The sequence below is a fragment of the Hydra viridissima genome, unplaced genomic scaffold (assembly GCF_058129835.1).
Source record: "Hydra viridissima isolate aposymbiotic clone 2 unplaced genomic scaffold, HvirCarnegie_v1 scaffold_10, whole genome shotgun sequence".
Classification (NCBI taxonomy): Eukaryota; Metazoa; Cnidaria; class Hydrozoa; order Anthoathecata; family Hydridae; genus Hydra; species Hydra viridissima.
In genome coordinates, this window is record NW_028324309.1 from 12989950 (window position 1) to 13009003 (window position 19054).

At 30.9% G+C, this 19054-nt stretch overlaps 1 protein-coding gene across 1 annotated transcript in view; it reads right to left on the reverse strand.

Moving 5' to 3' along the window:
- LOC145181572 (uncharacterized) overlaps positions 1-19054 on the reverse strand; it is a 35746-nt gene that overhangs the window by 4536 nt on the left and 12156 nt on the right. Inside the window, exon 10 of the mRNA XM_090065486.1 lies at positions 72-19001. Within this exon, the coding sequence (XP_089921612.1) occupies positions 72-19001 (18930 nt within the window). The remainder of the gene's footprint in view (positions 1-71; positions 19002-19054) is intronic.

Here is a 19054-nt window from a genome sequence, read left to right on the forward strand (position 1 = left end):
AACACCATTTTGAAACAATTTTTCAAAATTTTAGTTTTTTAAATTAAAAAAATATCAGAAAATGTTTTTACCTGTATTAGCATCAACAATGACATATGATGAGTTTTGATCTAAAGAATAAACAGCTTTGTATCCACCAATGTTTTTAAATTGAACAATTATGCCACTACTTTGTATTTCACTAATGTAATATGTGTACATTGGTTGTAAGAAAGCGTAGTAACTGAGAAGTACTTTAAAAATATTAATAGCCACTATGGTTGTATCATTACAATTGCCATCAGAAACAACAATAATTAAACTGTACTTTGAGTTATCTTGTTGCAATTCATTTTCAATTTTAGTAAGAGTTACAACTTCTCCATCATTGTTAATACCAAATCTCCTATCTCCAGTTATGGCAAAAGTAAGATAATTAACACTATCACGATCATTAACATTTAACTGAGCAACTAATAGACCCTCTAGCAGAGGTTCTGTATGATACACAATATATTCAGCTTTGGAAAACTGAGGACAACAATCATTAACATCAACTACATCAACAATAGCAACAGCATAGTCAAATCCTTGTGCACCTTGAACAATAAGAGTAAAGATGTGCTGTACTTGGATTTCATAGTCTAACTGCTTTTTTAATGAAATCTCACCCTTAGCATTAATATTGAATAAATCTTGCTCTCTTTTCTCAAGGATACTCATATTTAATGTAGAGATTGCATTATTTACTGTTACATTAAAAAGCTCCACATCTACAGCAGCATTTTCTAACACACTGGTATGGTAAATGACTTGAGAAAATGTCAATGGCAGTTTCATTGATGACAAAACATTAACTGTAACTGTAGAATTCACAAAAAATAAACCATCAGTCACTTGAACTATTATTTTGAAAACAGGAGCATTTTCATTAACCAAACTGTTGGCTAAAATTATGATTCCAGTAATTTTGTTAATTATAAATTTACCTTCTGCCCCACTAAGTATACTGAAGCTTAATTCATTTTCATCAAAGTCAGTAGCGAATAAGCTAAGCACAGTTGAGCCAACAAGATGAGACTCTGAAATACCTACATTGTAAGGTGCACCAAGAAAAGTAGGAGGAAATTTATTTTGTTTAAGAATGTTAATAACAACTACAGCAAAAATAGAATGAGGTATGGGTACCAATCTATGTGCTTTTATTTGAAATATGTACTGTTTGGTTTCTTTAAAATTCAATTGCGAGGGAGAATTAACATATAGTTCGCCTTGCTTAGTAATGTTAAATGTTATTGCTACTGCTGCTGGTTCAATTGAGTAGACAATATCATCACTTCTATTAGAGGCAGTTGCCAAAATTACTTGATTAGTAGGTTGATCTTCATAGACAACTAAATTAAAAATGTTTTTTTCAAATGATATTAATTGTACTGCCACTACTATAACAATTACTTTAGCATGACTGATTTGGAATATTCCATCTCCAACTACAACATTAAAACTGTAATTTCCAAATTCAAGCTTTTGCTTTAATCGAACAACACTCCCTTCTAAATCAAATAAACTAGATGAATTCTCCATCAGATAAATCATAAAATCCCCATCTTTGTCAGAAGCATTTAATGACATAACTGAATGACCAATATACGACAACTCTGATATTGTTGCTTGGAATACTGATTGATTGAAAACTGGAGGATTATCATTTATGTTTTGAACATAAACATTAACTTGAGCAATATTCTTTTCACCATTTCCTTCATCTGAGGCAATTACAATCAATGAATACTGCTGTTGTCTTTCATAATCTAAGCTAGATGTTAAAACAAGATTTTTACCCACAAGTTGAAACTCATTAAAAGTTGTTGATGAGTGGAATGATAATGTTATTGTTGATTTTGATGTGCTGTTTATTTCAAATTTCAAAATCACACTAAAGTTTGCATTCTCTTCTATATATAAATCCTTAAAACTTGGATTGAGTATAGGAGCAGAGTTTAAATAAGAGAGCACACTAACAATAACTGTATCATTGGTTGAAATTGGGGGTGAACCATTATCTTTAGCATTAACTGTTAAAATATATTTTTGTTGAACATTACAATCTAGCTTTGCCATCAATCTTATTTTGCCTGTAGGGTCTAAGGAAAATTTGCTGCCGTTGTTCCCATCCACAATTGTGTATGTTACTAATCCATTGATTCCACTATCAATGTCAATAGCGGAAATCACAGTCAAAAGAGTGGCTATTGGTGTACTTTCAAGGACAGTGATATCATGGTCTTTTCTATTTGAAATAAATTCTGGTGAATTATCATTAATATCTTCTACAATAATCTTGACATGTGCTAACCCTGTTAACTTGGTATAATACTTTGAATCTCTTGCTTGTACACTAAATGTGTATTCATTTTTTACTTCAAAATCTAAAGGTAGAACTAACATAATCTCTCCAGTAGCAGCATTTATTTTAAAGGAAGAGGAATCTAAATTTGGAATAATAAGATATGATAAAGTGTCATTACTATAATTTCTAAAAGCATGAACTGAAAGTACAACAAATCCTGTTTCTACATTTTCAAATACATGACTTGTATAATATAGTTTTTCAAATGAAGGCTGACTGCCACTGAATTCTACTATTCTAATAGTAACACTGGCATTATTACTGAAAGATAAATTGAAGGAATCCTTTGCTGTAACTGTGAGGTAATATTCATTAAGTACTTCATAACTAATCAAAGAATTCAAGACTATATGACCAAGATTGTCAATAATAAATGTATTGGTAATGTCAATAAGATTAAATAATATTTTGCCACTAACAACATTATCAGTATCAGTTACATAAATTCTGAGAATTTTAGTTCCAATTTTGGTCATTTCAGAAATTGATATGGAATAAGTTGATGGTTTAAATTCTGGGCCTAACTTATTTACATCAAAAATATTAATAACAACAGCAGCTGATCCTGATAAACCAAGATAGCCTCTGTCTGTGGCTGAAACAAATAACTCATAGCGATAATGTTGATTATAGTCTAATGGTTTATTTACACATACATTTGCACCTCCAAAGTGATTTGTTTTAATGATAAAATCATCATTTGTGGATATAATATAGTAATCCAAAACATTGTTTGGGCTACTTATATCAAGGTCTAATGCTGAAACAAAACCAACAATATCTCCTACTTGAGCACTTTCAGAAACATTAAATTCATACCATTGAGAGCCATGCAGGACAAAAATAGGATTGTTATCATTCCAATCTGTTATAGTTACTTGTACTAAGGTAAAAATTATTTTGCTTCCTGCGACAACCCTAATTTGAAGATCAAATGTAGGATTTAAAAGACTTTCTAGATCAGGTTTTTCCTTTAAGGTAATTAACCCATTGTTATCAATTTGAAAAAGCTCTGGATTGTTTCCTGAAACAATTTCAAACATCATGCTAATATTAACATCAATTTGGTCGAGGTCTGTTATATGAAGCTGATAAACATTACAGCCAATATTTTCAGCCTCACTAACATTAACTTTGATTTGAGACTCTTCAAAAATAGGATCATGGTCGTCTACATCATAAACACATACTGAAACTAATTTGACATCTTTATTTCCTACATCATTCACAGCATTCACTAAAAAATTATATTCTTGTTTTAGCTCATAATCAAGTGCAATTGATAAGCTAATTATTCCACTTGAGCTGTTAATCCTAAATGGTATTATATCTTTTTCAGCTCCATCCAGTGAATAAGTTATTTTGCTTCCAAGAGTACCATTAGAGTTTGTAGCTTGGACTCGCATCAAATTATCAGTTATAATGTTTTCATTTACGCATGTCTGATTGTAGTGGTAATTAAAGCTCAGAAAACCCACATCATTTTGTGAAGATAATACTTTTACATTTACTAATATATTAGTCGATAAAGGTGATTTACCTCGATCTATTACAGTAACACTTATATTATACTCACTTTTAGTTTTAGAGTTAAGCTTTGAAACAAGATGTATCACACCATCAGATTCTATTGTAAAGACATTGTTACAATCATCATCTGTCTTCTTAAAAAATGTTTCCCCATTTTTGCCAGAATCAAAATCTGTGGCATGAAGTAACCCTACTACTGAACCTGGTAAAGCTTTATCAGAAATATAAATTGCATAATTGGATACTACTGTGGGGTAATTGTCATTCATATCTTTGACATGGACAATAACATTACCCCTTTGTTTTTGACCATTGTTAAGATCTTCAACTCCAATAGTAATCACGAAGGTTTGGATTACCTCATAATCAAACGCTTTAATATTAGTAATAATGCCATCAAGTGAAATGTTAAAATACTTGCTTTCTTCACTAGATAGTAAAGAATAAACTAAAGACTGATTAAATTTTTCGCGGTGAGTATTAACACTAACGATAAATGAGTTTAACAATACATTTTCATTAACAAAAACAACATAAGGATCAATTTGAAGCAGGGTTTTGTTTTCTACAAATATTATTAAACTGATATTATTTATGGAAAACATAGATGGTGTGCCTCTATCAAAGGCTTGAATTGAATAATTATAAACGCCTTTTTTATCAAAGTCTAACTTTTTTTCTAAGATAATATCACCACTTTTGTTAATTACAAAAGTATTATCTGATTCATTTGCTCTTATTGCATTTGTAGTAACTTCAACTAATTCATATCCTGCTATTTCTCCTTCCACCCCATAATCCATATCTTCAGCAAAAACAGAGAGAATAACTGTGTGTGGATTGGTTTGCTCAGATACACTGATTACAAAGTTTACATATTTAAAAAATGGTGCCTCATCATTTTGATTTATAAGTGTAATCTCAATTTTTTTGAAAGATCTAAGGTGTGGATTTTCTGATGCATATGCAACAACCAAAAAACTATAAAAGCTTCCTTTTTCATAATCAAAAGTCTTTTTTATTGTAATCATTCCAGTCTCCAAGTCCACTATTAAATATTCCTCTGGATAAATTCCATCATATTTTATAATACCATTTGTTTCAACATTTGTAATATTAGCAAATACTTTCCCAATTACTGATCCAGGTATTATTCCTTCCACAAGAGTTAGCCGAAAAGGTCCGGGAGGATAGAATGTTGGTGGGATATCATTGCTCTCAAGTATGGTAATAAAAATATTAGCAGGCACTGATGCTAATGAAGGAATTCCTTTGTCTAAAGCTTGAACTTGAAAATGGTAAGTTGTAGTTGCTTTTGGGTCTGGTTGTTGAAGGATTGTAATACGACCATACTTATCAATTGTAAAATTGCACCTTTGAAAATTATTGATAATTCTAAACTCAATTTCACCATTGTTGCCATCATCATCATCATGAGCAATAACTGCGTATATAAAAGATGGAACTGCAATTTTATCAAATATCATGAACTCATATGCATCAGGTGATGTTGTACCAACAAAATAAGGTTTTTCATTTACATCTACAATATGAACAGTGACTAAAGTTACATCAAACGAGTCAAATTCATTATTTGCTTGCACTGTGAAGTCGTACTTTCTTTTAGTATTAAAGTTAGCTGTTCTAACTTGTGAAATAATTGCTGAAAAACCTTGGATCCTTAACTCAAACATATCACTGATCAAATCACCAGATACAATTTTAAAAGTACAAACCTTGCTTTTGTATTCTCCTTCCTTTTCTAACATCACCAGCCCAACAAAAGCTTTTATAGCATGTTCCTCAATTGAAAAAATATAATGTGGCTGGGTAAACTTTATTCCTGATTCTTTTCCTTTATAAATATTTACATAAATAGATACAACAGTTGAAAGACTTGGAGTCCCTTTGTCAGATATTTTAATTGTTTCATTATAGAAATTTTGAACAGAGGCATTAAGTGCACTCATAAGCCGGATAATACCCTTGTTATCTACATTAAACATACTTAAAGGATTAACAACAGAATATGACAGCTGGCCATTTAAACCTTGATCAGGATCTGTAGCAACTACTACTGATATAATAGAAAACAAATGTGTTGAATCTGAAATATTTATAACCATAAATCCAAAGTCAGGAGATGGTTTATTATCATTCACATCACTCACTCTAACAACTACCATTGATCTTCCAATGAGATTTTTGTCTTTTTTACAAGTTGCAATAACAGAAAACATATACTCTTTTTTTGTTTCATAATCAAATGATTGATTGGCAAAAAGGATTCCAGAGCCATTAGAGACAGTGAATATTGAAAAAAAGTCTGCATCTCTTGAAGTTAAAGAGTAAACAAAACTGCTATTTGCTGTAGTACTATCTTTATTAGTTGCACGCAACTCTAAAATTGCTTCTAGAGAATTACTGTTTTCAAGTACATCAACATAATATATATCAAGATCAAAGATTGGCTCACCTTCTCTTACATCATTAACTTCTATCACAACTAAAGTTGTATTTAATCCTGGAGCTCCACGTCTGTCAGTCACATTTATTTCTAATTGGAAAAGTCTTTCTTCAAAATTGTTATAGTTAAGTTCTTTAGCAAGTTTAATAGTGTTATCATCAATAACAAAGTAGTCTTTGGGTCCAAGTGTAATACTTTCAATGTTGTAGATGAGATTCACATTATCCTCAACATCCCCATCTGATGCTGAGATCCATAATATTGATGTACCTACTAAGGTTTTTTCTGAAATAACCACATTGTAAGTATTGTGTTTGAATGATGGAAAATTATCATTAACATCAGTTACAGTAATATCAACCAATGCATGACCCAATATATGAGATTCACTTTGATCTTGAATGCTGACAACAAGAGAGTAGGAGTTTCTTGTTTCATAATCAAGTATGTTAACAACAAAAATAGCACCTGTAATTGGATCCACTTTGAAATCATTTGTATTTCCCAAAGCTGAGAAAAAAAAAGAGTTGCTTTTTGGAACAAAATCTAAATAATGGACAGTTAAATTAAGTATAACTTGTCCAACGTAAGCACTTTCACTAACATTCACTTTATAGCAGGATAAATTAAACTCTGGGTAATTATCATTAACATCAAGTACTTCTATGTAAACCATAATATTAGGTTCACTAGACAGTGTGACATTATGACTGATACTTTGGGCTTCAATCTCTAGGACATAAGATGATAAACTCTCATAATCTATCTTTCCTACAACTATGAGGTCACCATCTTTATTAATCAAAAAGTGGTTAAGTTTATTACCAGATATTATCTTATAAGTAAGCAAACTACTTGTTCCATCAATAACAGAAACAGAGGCAACAAAAGAATTTATAGGTACATTTTCTTGTAATGTGATGTTTTTGTGATTGCTGGGAAACTTAGGAGCATTTATACTTTCAATAGTCAAACTCAAACAAGCGTAACCAGCTAATGAAGGTGAACCCTTATCTTCTGCTTTAATTAAACAATATTGAACTCCATCATTTAAGTAACTTGATGTGGTAACTAAACCTGTAGTTGAATTAATTGACAGAGCAGAGCAAAAGGATGAGTTCTTAATAGAATACACAATTGCAGCATTATCTCCATCATCTATATCAAAAGCAGATACAAGTATTACACTGGTTCCAATAGCTGAACTCCTAGGGATAGAACGAGCATAACAGTTGCTTTGAGAAAAACTAGGTGCATTGTCATTTACATCTAGGATGTTGATTTCAATAGTGGCAAAGGCAAGATTAAAACTGTCATTAGCAATGACTTGAAGTTCATACTTCTTTTGCAATTCATAATCCAATAACCCACTTAAAAAAATCTCACCATTATTTGAATTTATTCTAAATTTCTGTAAATTTGTGATACTTGCTGAAGCCAGGGAGAATAAAAAAATTTCTGTAGGAATTACTGCAACATGGAGTACAAATGCACCAACTAACATACTTTCTGATATATTTGCTTGGTAGATTGACTGAGTAAAAGAGGGATTTTCATCTGGATGTTTGTGAACTTTGACTATTACATTTGCTGTACTCAAACATGCTTTAATTGGGTTAATAGCTTTCACAACAAAATGAAATTCCTTCACCAAGTCATAATAAAGGCTAATTTTCTGTGCAAGTATACATTCTGTTGTAATATTGAAGTATTTTACAGCAAGTGGCTCATCAATAGAACAGATAAAGCTTATATTGTTCACTGTATAATTAACTTGAAATTGAATTAATTTTTCATTAATTACACCTGGTTCTGTAACAATTACTTCAAAAGATTTATTTGCAAATTGTGGACAGACATTATTAAAACCTTGAATCAGAATTTCTACTGTTGCATCATTTACTGATGAAAGAGAAGGATTACCTTGATCCACAGCAGTGATCTTTAGAATATATTTATTGGCTATGTTATGGTCTAACATTTTTTTAAACAATGTTATTATACCTGTAGTAGAATTAATAAAGAAAAGATTTCTATCACCCTCTAAAATTGAATACACAATATTGCTGTTTTCACCAACATCCTTATCAATGCATCTTACATGAGCAATATAGTATCCTAAGGGTATATTTTCAAAAACTTGTACTTGATAAGAATCTGGTACAAATATTGGTTTATTGTCATTAACATCATCAATAGTTATAACAACTTCAGATAAGCTAGCTGATGTTGGTCCCTGTGATTGAATGGTAAGTATGTGAATAGGATTTGATTCTCGATCAAGTTCAGCTGTAGTTTTAATTATGCCATTTGATTCATTTATATAAAAAAATTTGTTTGGTCTCCCAACTAAAAAATACCTTATCCCTTCATTTATGGTAGTATACAAATTGTTAAATAAAACTATTGCTACAACAGTACCCAGGCTCACATTCTCTTTGACATTTACTTCTTGAACTGAATAGCCACTGAATGCTTTTTGCACAAAAAATGTAACAATGGCTGTGGAATTCAGTTTATTTATTCCATTGTCATAGGCTTCAACTTTTAACGAATATATGCTCTTTTTATCATAAAAAAGATTTTCAATAAGAATAACTTTTCCATCAGAATTAATTTGGAATGTATTGATTCCATCTCCACCAACTGCTCTAAAATTAACCTCTCCATTTTCATTGTCATCTTCATCTGTTGCAGAAAGACAAGTTATCAATGACCCAACTAGTGTAAATTCTGTGATATTATGAATTCCAATTCCACTGGTAAACACAGGATTGTTGTCATTAACATCTGTAATAAGTACTATCACAGAAGCATAGTTTGTTTTCTGGTTGCTGGTATCTGAAACTTTGACAACAAGAGAGTAACTTGACTTCAATTCATAGTCAAAAGTAGAAAGTGAATTTATTTCTCCAGATTTAGAATTTATAGCAAACAGAATTTCATCTTGGTTAATGATACTGTAGTTTAAATGGTCTTTACTAGATACCAGACTACTAGCATTAATAGTCAAAATTAAACTACCAACAGGTTTATCTTCAGAAATACGAACAATGTAGGTGTCTGATAAAAAAAAAGGCTCTTCTCTTCTATAAGCAGTAATATTGATGAAAACATTTGCTATGGATGACGATTTAAGTCCACTGTCAAAAGCCTTTATTTCTAGCACATAATAATTTTTAACACTCCATTTTAAATGATTCTGAAGAGTTATTCTTCCCTGTTCATCTATCTTAAATTTCTCATCTTCATTCCCTGCAATTATCTTATATGATACAATATCGCCAAAAGAACCAAGGTCATTATCTTTTGCACATAGTGAAATAATTAAAGTTCCAACTTCTGATTTATCAGAGATACTCAAGTGGTAGTTGCTTTCAAGAAAGTATGGATCATTATCATTCAAGTTGTTAATGGTGACATTAATTGTTTTAATGGTAGTTAAGTATGGAAAACCAGTATCTTTAGCTATAACAACTAACTTATATGACTGAATCTTTTCATAATCAGCAAGTGGCCCAACTGTTAAACTACCAGTAACATTATTTATTATGAGCAGACCATCAGGTTGAATGTCATAAACAATTTGTTGGTTAGTGTTTTCTCCATCCAAATCAAAACCAGTTACTTGACCAACATATTTTCCAAAACTGTTTTCATCAATATTTACATCTTTAACATCAATGATTGGTCTATTGTCATTGAAATCTATAACAAAAACAGTTAAAATTATCTCACTTACTAATGGAACTTTGCCTTTATCTGATACTCTGACAGTTAGATCATACACATCTTTCACTTCTCTATCAAGTGTTGTATTTAACCAAACTCTACCATATTGATCAATTATAAAGTTGGTATTATAAGGCGGCAATATTTCATAGAAACATTGACCATTTGGTGTTATGAATGAATCAGGATCATCAGTAACTACCATAAAGATTATTGAGCCACTTGGTGCAGTTTCTGATACACTCACACTGTACTGATGAAAACTATTTAAATTTATAAAATAAGGTTGCTCATTGACATCTTCAATGATTATGGAAACAATACAGCAGACCTTGGAGCCAATTTCATTTGAAGCACAAACTCTTACATCATACCTGCTTTTTATTTCATAATCAGCCATTTTTACTTGATTTAGTTCTCCGGTAGTTTGGTTTAAGAAAAACAGCCCTGATAATTCAGAAATGTTTGATTCTATATCATACCTCATGTTCTTTGTCATATAACTACCCAAGTCTTTAGCTGTAACATAACCAATTGAGTTTTTTATTTCATTTTCAAGAATTCTGAATATGATAGGACACAACTTTGAAAAATATAGTAAAGAATTTTTGAACGGTTGAACACAAATAAAAACTTTTATCAAAACTTTTAAAACTGGAATGCCATTGTCACTGACAACAATATCTAATTCATAATTGCTATGAATTGAACTATCAAGTTGTTTCCTTAAAAGAAGATTTCCATTATTATCAACTATAAATGTGTCTGTCTCATTAATCATTAAATAGTTCAGCTCTGCATTTCTTCCTGAGTCTTTGTCAGTTGCAGTAATAACAGTTAATAGAGATCCAACAACAGTTGTTTCTGTAACATTCAATGTAATTACTTTGTTTAATGGTTCAGGCGCATTATCATTAAAATCAGTAATTATTATTTGAACTAATGTTGTGCACATCAACTTATCATGATCTGCATCAAAACTTGCAGCTACTTCAAAAGAATACTCTTTTTGCATCTCATAGTCAAACCCTGCATTAATTGAAGTAAAAATAGAGCCATTAGTATTTATTACAAAATAATTTGAGTAGAAACTCTGTACAAGATAATATGTTACATTTTTGTTAATGGTACTAACTTTACTATTGATTGCTGGACCAACAGCTCCAACAAAAACATTTGGACCAACAGATTCAGCAACTTCAAAATTATATTTTGATGTTGCAAACATTAGCTGATTATCATTAACATCTTGAACTCTGATTATTACTTGAGCATTCTTTATACTAGCATTTTCAGAATCATTTGCAACCACAATCAACTGAAACATATTGCTGACCTCAGAATTAAGATCACTGTTTGTTGTAATTAACCCAGTACTTGATTCGATTTTAAAAAAGTTGTTTTGATTACCACTCAAAATTGAATATAGTATTTTCTCATTAGAACTAAAATCTCTATCAGTAGCGAATACTTGTACAACCTGTGAGTTTATTGCTGCTTTTACTGATACAACCACTTCATAAAATGAAGGAAAAAAGACAGGTGGATTGTCATTAACATCTTTTAAAAAGATGTCTACTAGTGCTCTGCTTTTGAGTTTTGGAATACCTTGATCCTCAACTATTGCTACAAGGTGATACACACTGGTCATTTCATAATCTAATGGTCTTTCAACACTTATAACACCAGACATTTCATCTATAGCAAAATCACCTGAATTTTCTAAGGAGATATATTGAAGTGATTTCTCTGCCACACCATCATCTGCATCTTCTGCATGTATTCTAAGTATACTTGTACCAACTATAGTGTTCTCATTAATTAACACAGCGTAGTAACCACTTTGGAAAATTGGTGCGTTGTCATTAACTTCACCAATGGTAATGTTAACAATAACATTTTGCTCTGAAACAAATGAAGATAACTTGTCTTTTGCTTCAATTTCCAAAGAAAAAAACTTGGTATTTTCATAATCGAGTGACTGTCGCAATATAACAAACCCATTCTTTTCAATTGAGAATTGATTATTTGTATTGCCATTTATAATAACATATTCAAATTGATTAAATGGCAGACTATCAGAATCAGTGGCAACAACAGAAGTAACAAAACTATTCACAGGAAAGTCTTCCTTTATAAAAATGTCATATGAAAGAGTTTCAAAAACAGGCTTTTTATCATTAACATCCAAAACAGAGATTTGAAGACAAGAAAAACTGCTGTATGGTGGATTCCCATTGTCTGATGCTTTAATGATACAATTGTAACTCTTTTGTTGTTCAAAGTCAAAAGTTGTGTTGGTAAAAACTTCTCCTGTTGTTGCATTTATGTAAAATTCCTGGCAGTCCTGATGAAAAGCATATGAAATAATAGAAAAACTCTCATCTTGATCAACAGCATTTACTCTCAAAACATAGGTACCAATAGTTGTTGATTCTGGCATTTGTTTAAGGTAGCATGATGGAGTGGAGAAAATTGGTAAATTATCATTTATGTCTATGACATTTATCTCAACCTCTGCTGTGTTAGAGACAGGGTTATTAAATTTGTCAACTAAAATTACTGAAATGTTGTAAAAATCTTTAGCTTCATGATCAAGAACTTTTTTCAAAATCAAACCTCCATTAGCTCCGAGAATAAATGAATCATCTTCATTTCCAGAAAGAACTTTAAAAAAGAGCCCTGTAACACTTCCAGAAACATGTAATTGAGTTAGGTTGGTACCAACTCTAGTGTTTTCTAAAATAAATATAGTATACATTAAAGGATGAAATCTAAGCACCATATCAGGAATGTTAACAATGCTAATTTTAACATTTGCTGTCCTAATGTTTGGAACCTCACCACCATCTGTTGCAATTACTGAAAAGTAATAACTGTTCACACTTTCATATCTTAATGTGCCTCTTGTGGTAATAATACCTGAAGTTTCATTGATATTAAATCTTTCACTTGCAAATGGCTGTGAGATGCTAAATGAAATCTTTTTATACTGATTTGAGAAGTCATTATCAGAAGCAAATAGTTGTAGAACTGAAGTCCCAATAGCTGCATCTTTAGACACTGATCCAAAATATATTGATTGGTTGAAAACAGGGAAATTATCATTAACATCTAATACTGTAACTTGTACTATTGCATTTGGATTGGATTGTAACTTCCTTGCCCCTTGATCAGTGGCTGAAACTTGTAAAAAAAAGCTGGCATCTCCTTTTTCACTATCAAATCCTTGTTTTAAAGTTATTAATCCAGTGTTTGAATCAATTTTAAACTTGGTTGTGTTTTGAAGAAAATGGTATGCAATAACATTATTATCATTTTCACTGCTGTCTGCATCAGTTGCATAAACTCTGGCCAACTCTTGGTCAAGTACAGCATATTCATTTACAAGTAATGTGTACTGAGTAAGTAAAAATTTGGGAGGATTATCATTCACATCTGTTACATTTATAACTATTTCTTTTACTCCACTAGAAGTTGGTCCTTTGGCTTTTACTATAACTGAATGCAAGTGCTTTTCTTCATAGTCAAAATTTTTCTTGAGGTAAATATCTCCCGTAACAGAGTTAATGTAAAAAAATTCATTAGATTCAACCCCTAACAATGAATAGACAAATCCATTGTCATTGAAAGCTGTAGAATCAAAAGCAGAAACTTTAGTGATAAAAGAGTTTACCAATGTATCTTCAGGTAGAACTGCATCATTTGCAATAAGAGATGCATATGATCTATGTACGTAAAATGTTAACTGAATGCTTGATGACAATTGAGGAGTTCCTTTGTCAGTTACTGTAACACCAAGCTGAAGAATGTTATCTTTATCGTAGTTAACAGTTTTTAAAAGAACAACTTTCCCCTCAGGTGTTACTTTAAATGTGTCAGTATTGCCAGAAGTAGATAAAAAGTAAAACATTTTATTAGTTCCATCATCAGCATCTGAAGCATATAGTGCAGCTACAGTTGAACCAGGGAGAGTGTTTTCAGTGATGTTAAAACTGTTTAAGCTATAGTTAGAAAATTTTGGAAAGTTATCATTAACATCTGTGATCTGCACATATATTTGAGCTTGACTTCTACTGTGAATATGTACACTATCTGATACCTCAATTAGTAGCAGAAAGGATCTTTTTTGTTCAAAATCAAAAAGATATTTATTACGGAGAACTGCTTGGAATTTATCATTTATAGTGATAATAAAAAATGATCCATCATCTCCACCATCCGAGACAATATTGTATATTAAATGATCATAGGATGTATAGCTTGTTACATTTAAAACAAGCAATACTTGAAATGGAAGGATGGATTCGTTTACAACAACAACATAAGTATTCAATGAGAAGTGAGGTTGATTATTCAAGTACTTTTCCACAACTATAGTCACAAATGCAGATGCACTGCTTTTTTGATCTCCTCTGTCTGTTGCTTCAACATTCAAAATGTAAATAGACGGTCCTGATAGTTTGCAATTTAATATTATATTTCCTTCACCAGTTATATTAAACTGATTGCTGCTGTTTCCACCAATAATTGCATAAGAACCAATTTCCCCAAATAAGAATGAATCTTTATCAGTTGCATGTACAGAAGCAATTATGGTTCCAACATTTGTCTTCTCAGAAATGAAAAAGCTGTAGGTTTGCTTATCAAATACTGGCTTGTTATCATTAACATCAAGAATTTTTAAAGTCAATTGCTGAAGTCCTGTCAAATAAGGCATTCCCATGTCTTGAGCAACAACAGTAAACTCATAAGTTGATTGTGTTTCATAATCTAATTCTCCTACTACACTCAATTTACCAGATTTTTCAACAGTGAGTATCCCCTCAGGATACACACCTAGAAACTCAATGTTTTTATTTGTTGAGAAATCTAAATCTGTAGGTTGAGGAATTGTTAGAAATTCTAGTGGTTTTGTATTTTCCAAAATTTCAACATTTAAGACTTCAGATGGAAAAATGGGATGATTATCATTGAAATCTTCTACAAACACTATTGCTGTCATATTTACAGATACTTGGTTTCTATCACTTGCTATTATTAAAAAAGAATAGTCTTTAGTTTGCTCAAAATCCAATGGTTCTATCAGCTTTATTCTACCAGCTTTATCAATGTTAAATGGCTGAGATCCTAATAATGAATATGTAATTGTGTCATTGATATCAGGATCTTCTGCATTTATTGAAAAAATAAACGTTCCAACCAATTCATTTTCTGAAATATTAATCTGTATTCTGTTAAATCCTTCTATAAAGTATGGACTTTCATTAACATCATTTATATTAACTGTTATTAGACAATAAGTTGTTGCTTTTCTTTCATTGGATGCTTTTACCAGAAAATCAAATCTATTTTGTTCTTCATAATTTGATGGACCAATGACAAGTATTTGTCCATATTTGTCAACAAAGAAGTGATTAGCTATATCACCAGCAACAACATAGTAAGTAATTAAATCACTTAAATATATTCCTGCATCTTTAACGGTCAGTTTTTTTAAAGCATCTTTTGGAACTGTGTTTTCATCAATACTTAACTTATAAGGGCACCCAATAAATTCAATTTCTTGGATTTGGTTAGGAATAACAGTAATATTTATATCTATAGTATCCTCATGCCTTGGTGTACCTTGATCTGAAACAAAAACTGAAATTACACTACTTGAGTTATTTGATGCATCTAAATGCTTTGCTAGCCTTATCTGACCTTGATGGTCAATAGAAAAAAAATCTGAAGTAATTGTATAATTTAATGCTCCATTCAAACCATTATCAATATCCTTTGCAAATATTGTCATAATGTATGAACCAATAAACATTTCTTCACTTAAACTTATATAGATAGTTTTATTACCATTCAGAATCAACGGGCTGTTATCATTTTCATCCATAATATGAACAACTATATGCATTCGACTGGTAAGCTTATTCTCTGAAACGACATTAATGGCTTCAACTTGAAATGAAAATTTTTGAATTTTTTCATAATCCATATTTTCATTAGTTCTTAATGTACATCCTTCTATAGAAAAATTTCCAGAATCCTCCCCATCAACTAGAACATAACTTATTCCTGAATTATTATGAATGAAGTCTGTTGCAGCTAATTCAAGAATATTTGTTCCAATCAATGTATATTCAGAAATATACACATGCTTTTCATTTAAAATGAATATAGGTTTATTTTCATTGTAGTATTGAATTTTAATCAGAATATTAACTGGTTGGGAATTAAATGTTCCATCATTGGCTGTAATAATTACCAGATATTGAGTTTGATTTTTATAATTATTAAAACTGCTTTTCAGCAATAACTCGCCAGTGTTAGAATTTAAACTGAACAATGAGCCTAGTGTACTGCTAGAGTAAGTTATATTAACTGAATCAATATCCTTGGCAACCACTGTAATTAAAGAAGTATTAACTGGGACCTTCTCTGAAATAATCAGCTCATAATTGTTTTTATCAAACTTTGGCTCGTTATCATTTAAATCTAGAACATTAATAACTAAAAGCAGGTTAGACTCTAGATAAGGTATGCCTTTATCCCTAACCGTTGCAACCAAAGTGTACATTGACTGACTTTCATAATCAAGTACTCCTACCAATCGAACTTCACCAGTAGTGCTGTTTATGATGAAGTCATTTGTGTCATAAAGAAAACTAAAAAAGAATTCTTTCGATAATTTTTCTGGTTCCTCACCCCGATCATTATCATAAGCAAATAACTTGGTCACTAATGTGTAAACAGGAGAATTTTCATTTATATAAAAAATTGTCTTATTTATACCAAAAATAGGTCTATTATCATTAACATCCAGCACACTTATCCAAACTGTTGCATACTGTGGAGATTTTAAATGAACAACACTATCTTCTGCTTCAATAAATAAAACATGTGTAATAGCAGTTTCATAGTCAAGTGGTGCAATTAAATATAGTTCATCATTTATGATACTAAAAAGGTTGTTACTGTTTCCACTCAAAATATTAAAAACTGTGTTTTTTGTCATATCAGCATCTGAAGCTGTAAGTTTGACAATCGGAAGATTGACAGGATTAGACTCTTTTAAACTAATGTTGTACATAGTTACATCAAAAACGGGACCATTATCATTCTCATCTAGTACATTAACTTCAACAGTTGTGTAGCCTTTAAGTGGTTCAGTGGCTTGATCTGTTGCCACTACTGTAAATATATACACAGCTTTTTCTTCACGGTCTAATGACTTTGCTTGTGTAATTATTCCAGTAGCTGGATCAATTTTAAACAATTCAGATGGTGAATTATTTGAACTTTCATGCAAAATTGAAAATCTTAAATTATTATTTACTGAATCAATGTCATTATCAGTTGCAAAAACCTTTATAATGCTAACAGCTTTATTTAAGTTTTCTCTTATACTTCCAACATAATAATTTTTTTCAAATACTGGCTGATTATCATTAATATCAGCAATTAAAACTTCAAGAGTTAATGGGACTAAAGCCATGCCAACCCCGTCATTTGCTTGTATTGTGATATTAGTTTTTGATTTTAATTCACTGTCAAATTTAATTTTAGTTATAAGTTCTCCAGAAGCCTCATTAATAATAAACTCACCAATGTCATTTTCAATAAAGTACCTCACTGTACCAACACTATCAGGATCTATTGCCTTTACTTGTCCAACAACAGTTCCAATTAATGTTCCTTCAGAAAAAAAAACAGGCTTCATCACTTCAAATATAGGGAGCACATTGTTCACATCTTCAACTTTGACTACAATCTGTGTGATACCATGTCTTGCAATTCCAGAAAATCCATCCTTTGCTTCAACAACAAATCTAAATACATTAATGATATTGTACTGGAGTTGTTTTTTTAAAAAAAGCTCTCCATTAACTATCTTAAAATATTCATTTGCTTGTGGGTCAGGAATTGAATAAACTAACTGGGTAAATTGTGGATATGTGTCTTTGTCTGATACTAAAAGATTAAGAACTTTTGTAGTCAAATTGAAATCCTCAGGTAATGTAATGGTCCAGCTACTTTGAATGAAAATTGGATTATTATCATTTGAGTCTTGAACTCTAATTATTACAGACAGGTTATGAGAACTTGTTCTTGCAAGAGGTGTTCCCAAATCATGAACTTGTAAAAGAAGATTATAAACTTGTGTTCCTTCAAAATCCAATTCTGATGCTAATGTCAAAGTTCCTGTCACAGAATCAAATTTAAATTTGTTTTCACTATTTCCAGAAATTATAGAATAAATTAATGCTCCATTGTTACCCAAATCTAAATCATGAGCAATAACTTTTAAAATAGTCTGATTAACAAGAGTTTCTTCAGAAACACTTATATCAAAATCTGAGTCTTCGAATTCTGGGTTATTATCATTTACATCAGAGACATAAACCACTATTTCAGCAATAGTAGTATATTGACCATCAGAAGCAAGAACAAAGATATTGTGTGAGTCTGCTTGCTCTCTGTCTAATGGGTTGAAAAGTGAAACAGCACCTGTTGAACTATTAATTTTAAAAAGATAACTTGATAATTTGCCAACCAGGCTGTATGTAATTAAAGAATCAGCATCTAAATCCTCAGCAATTACATTTGCAATCAATGAACCAATGGGATAATCTTCTGGAAAAAAAACAATATATTGATTTTGAGAAAACTTAGGAGAATTATCATTGACATCAAGCACTCTGATTGTATAATTCAAATATGAAATAAAATCATCTGTTTTAATTGGTCCAATAATGGGCTCATCAATGTTCTTTACTGCAACTATAAGTTTATAAATAGATTTTCGCTCAAAGTCTAACTTTTTTACAACACATAGCTTAGCTTCGTTACCAGATCTACTGATATTAAAATCATTTTCTTCATCACCTAAAAAAAATTCTCAAATATAGGCATTCTATACAACAAAGAGCGACTATATT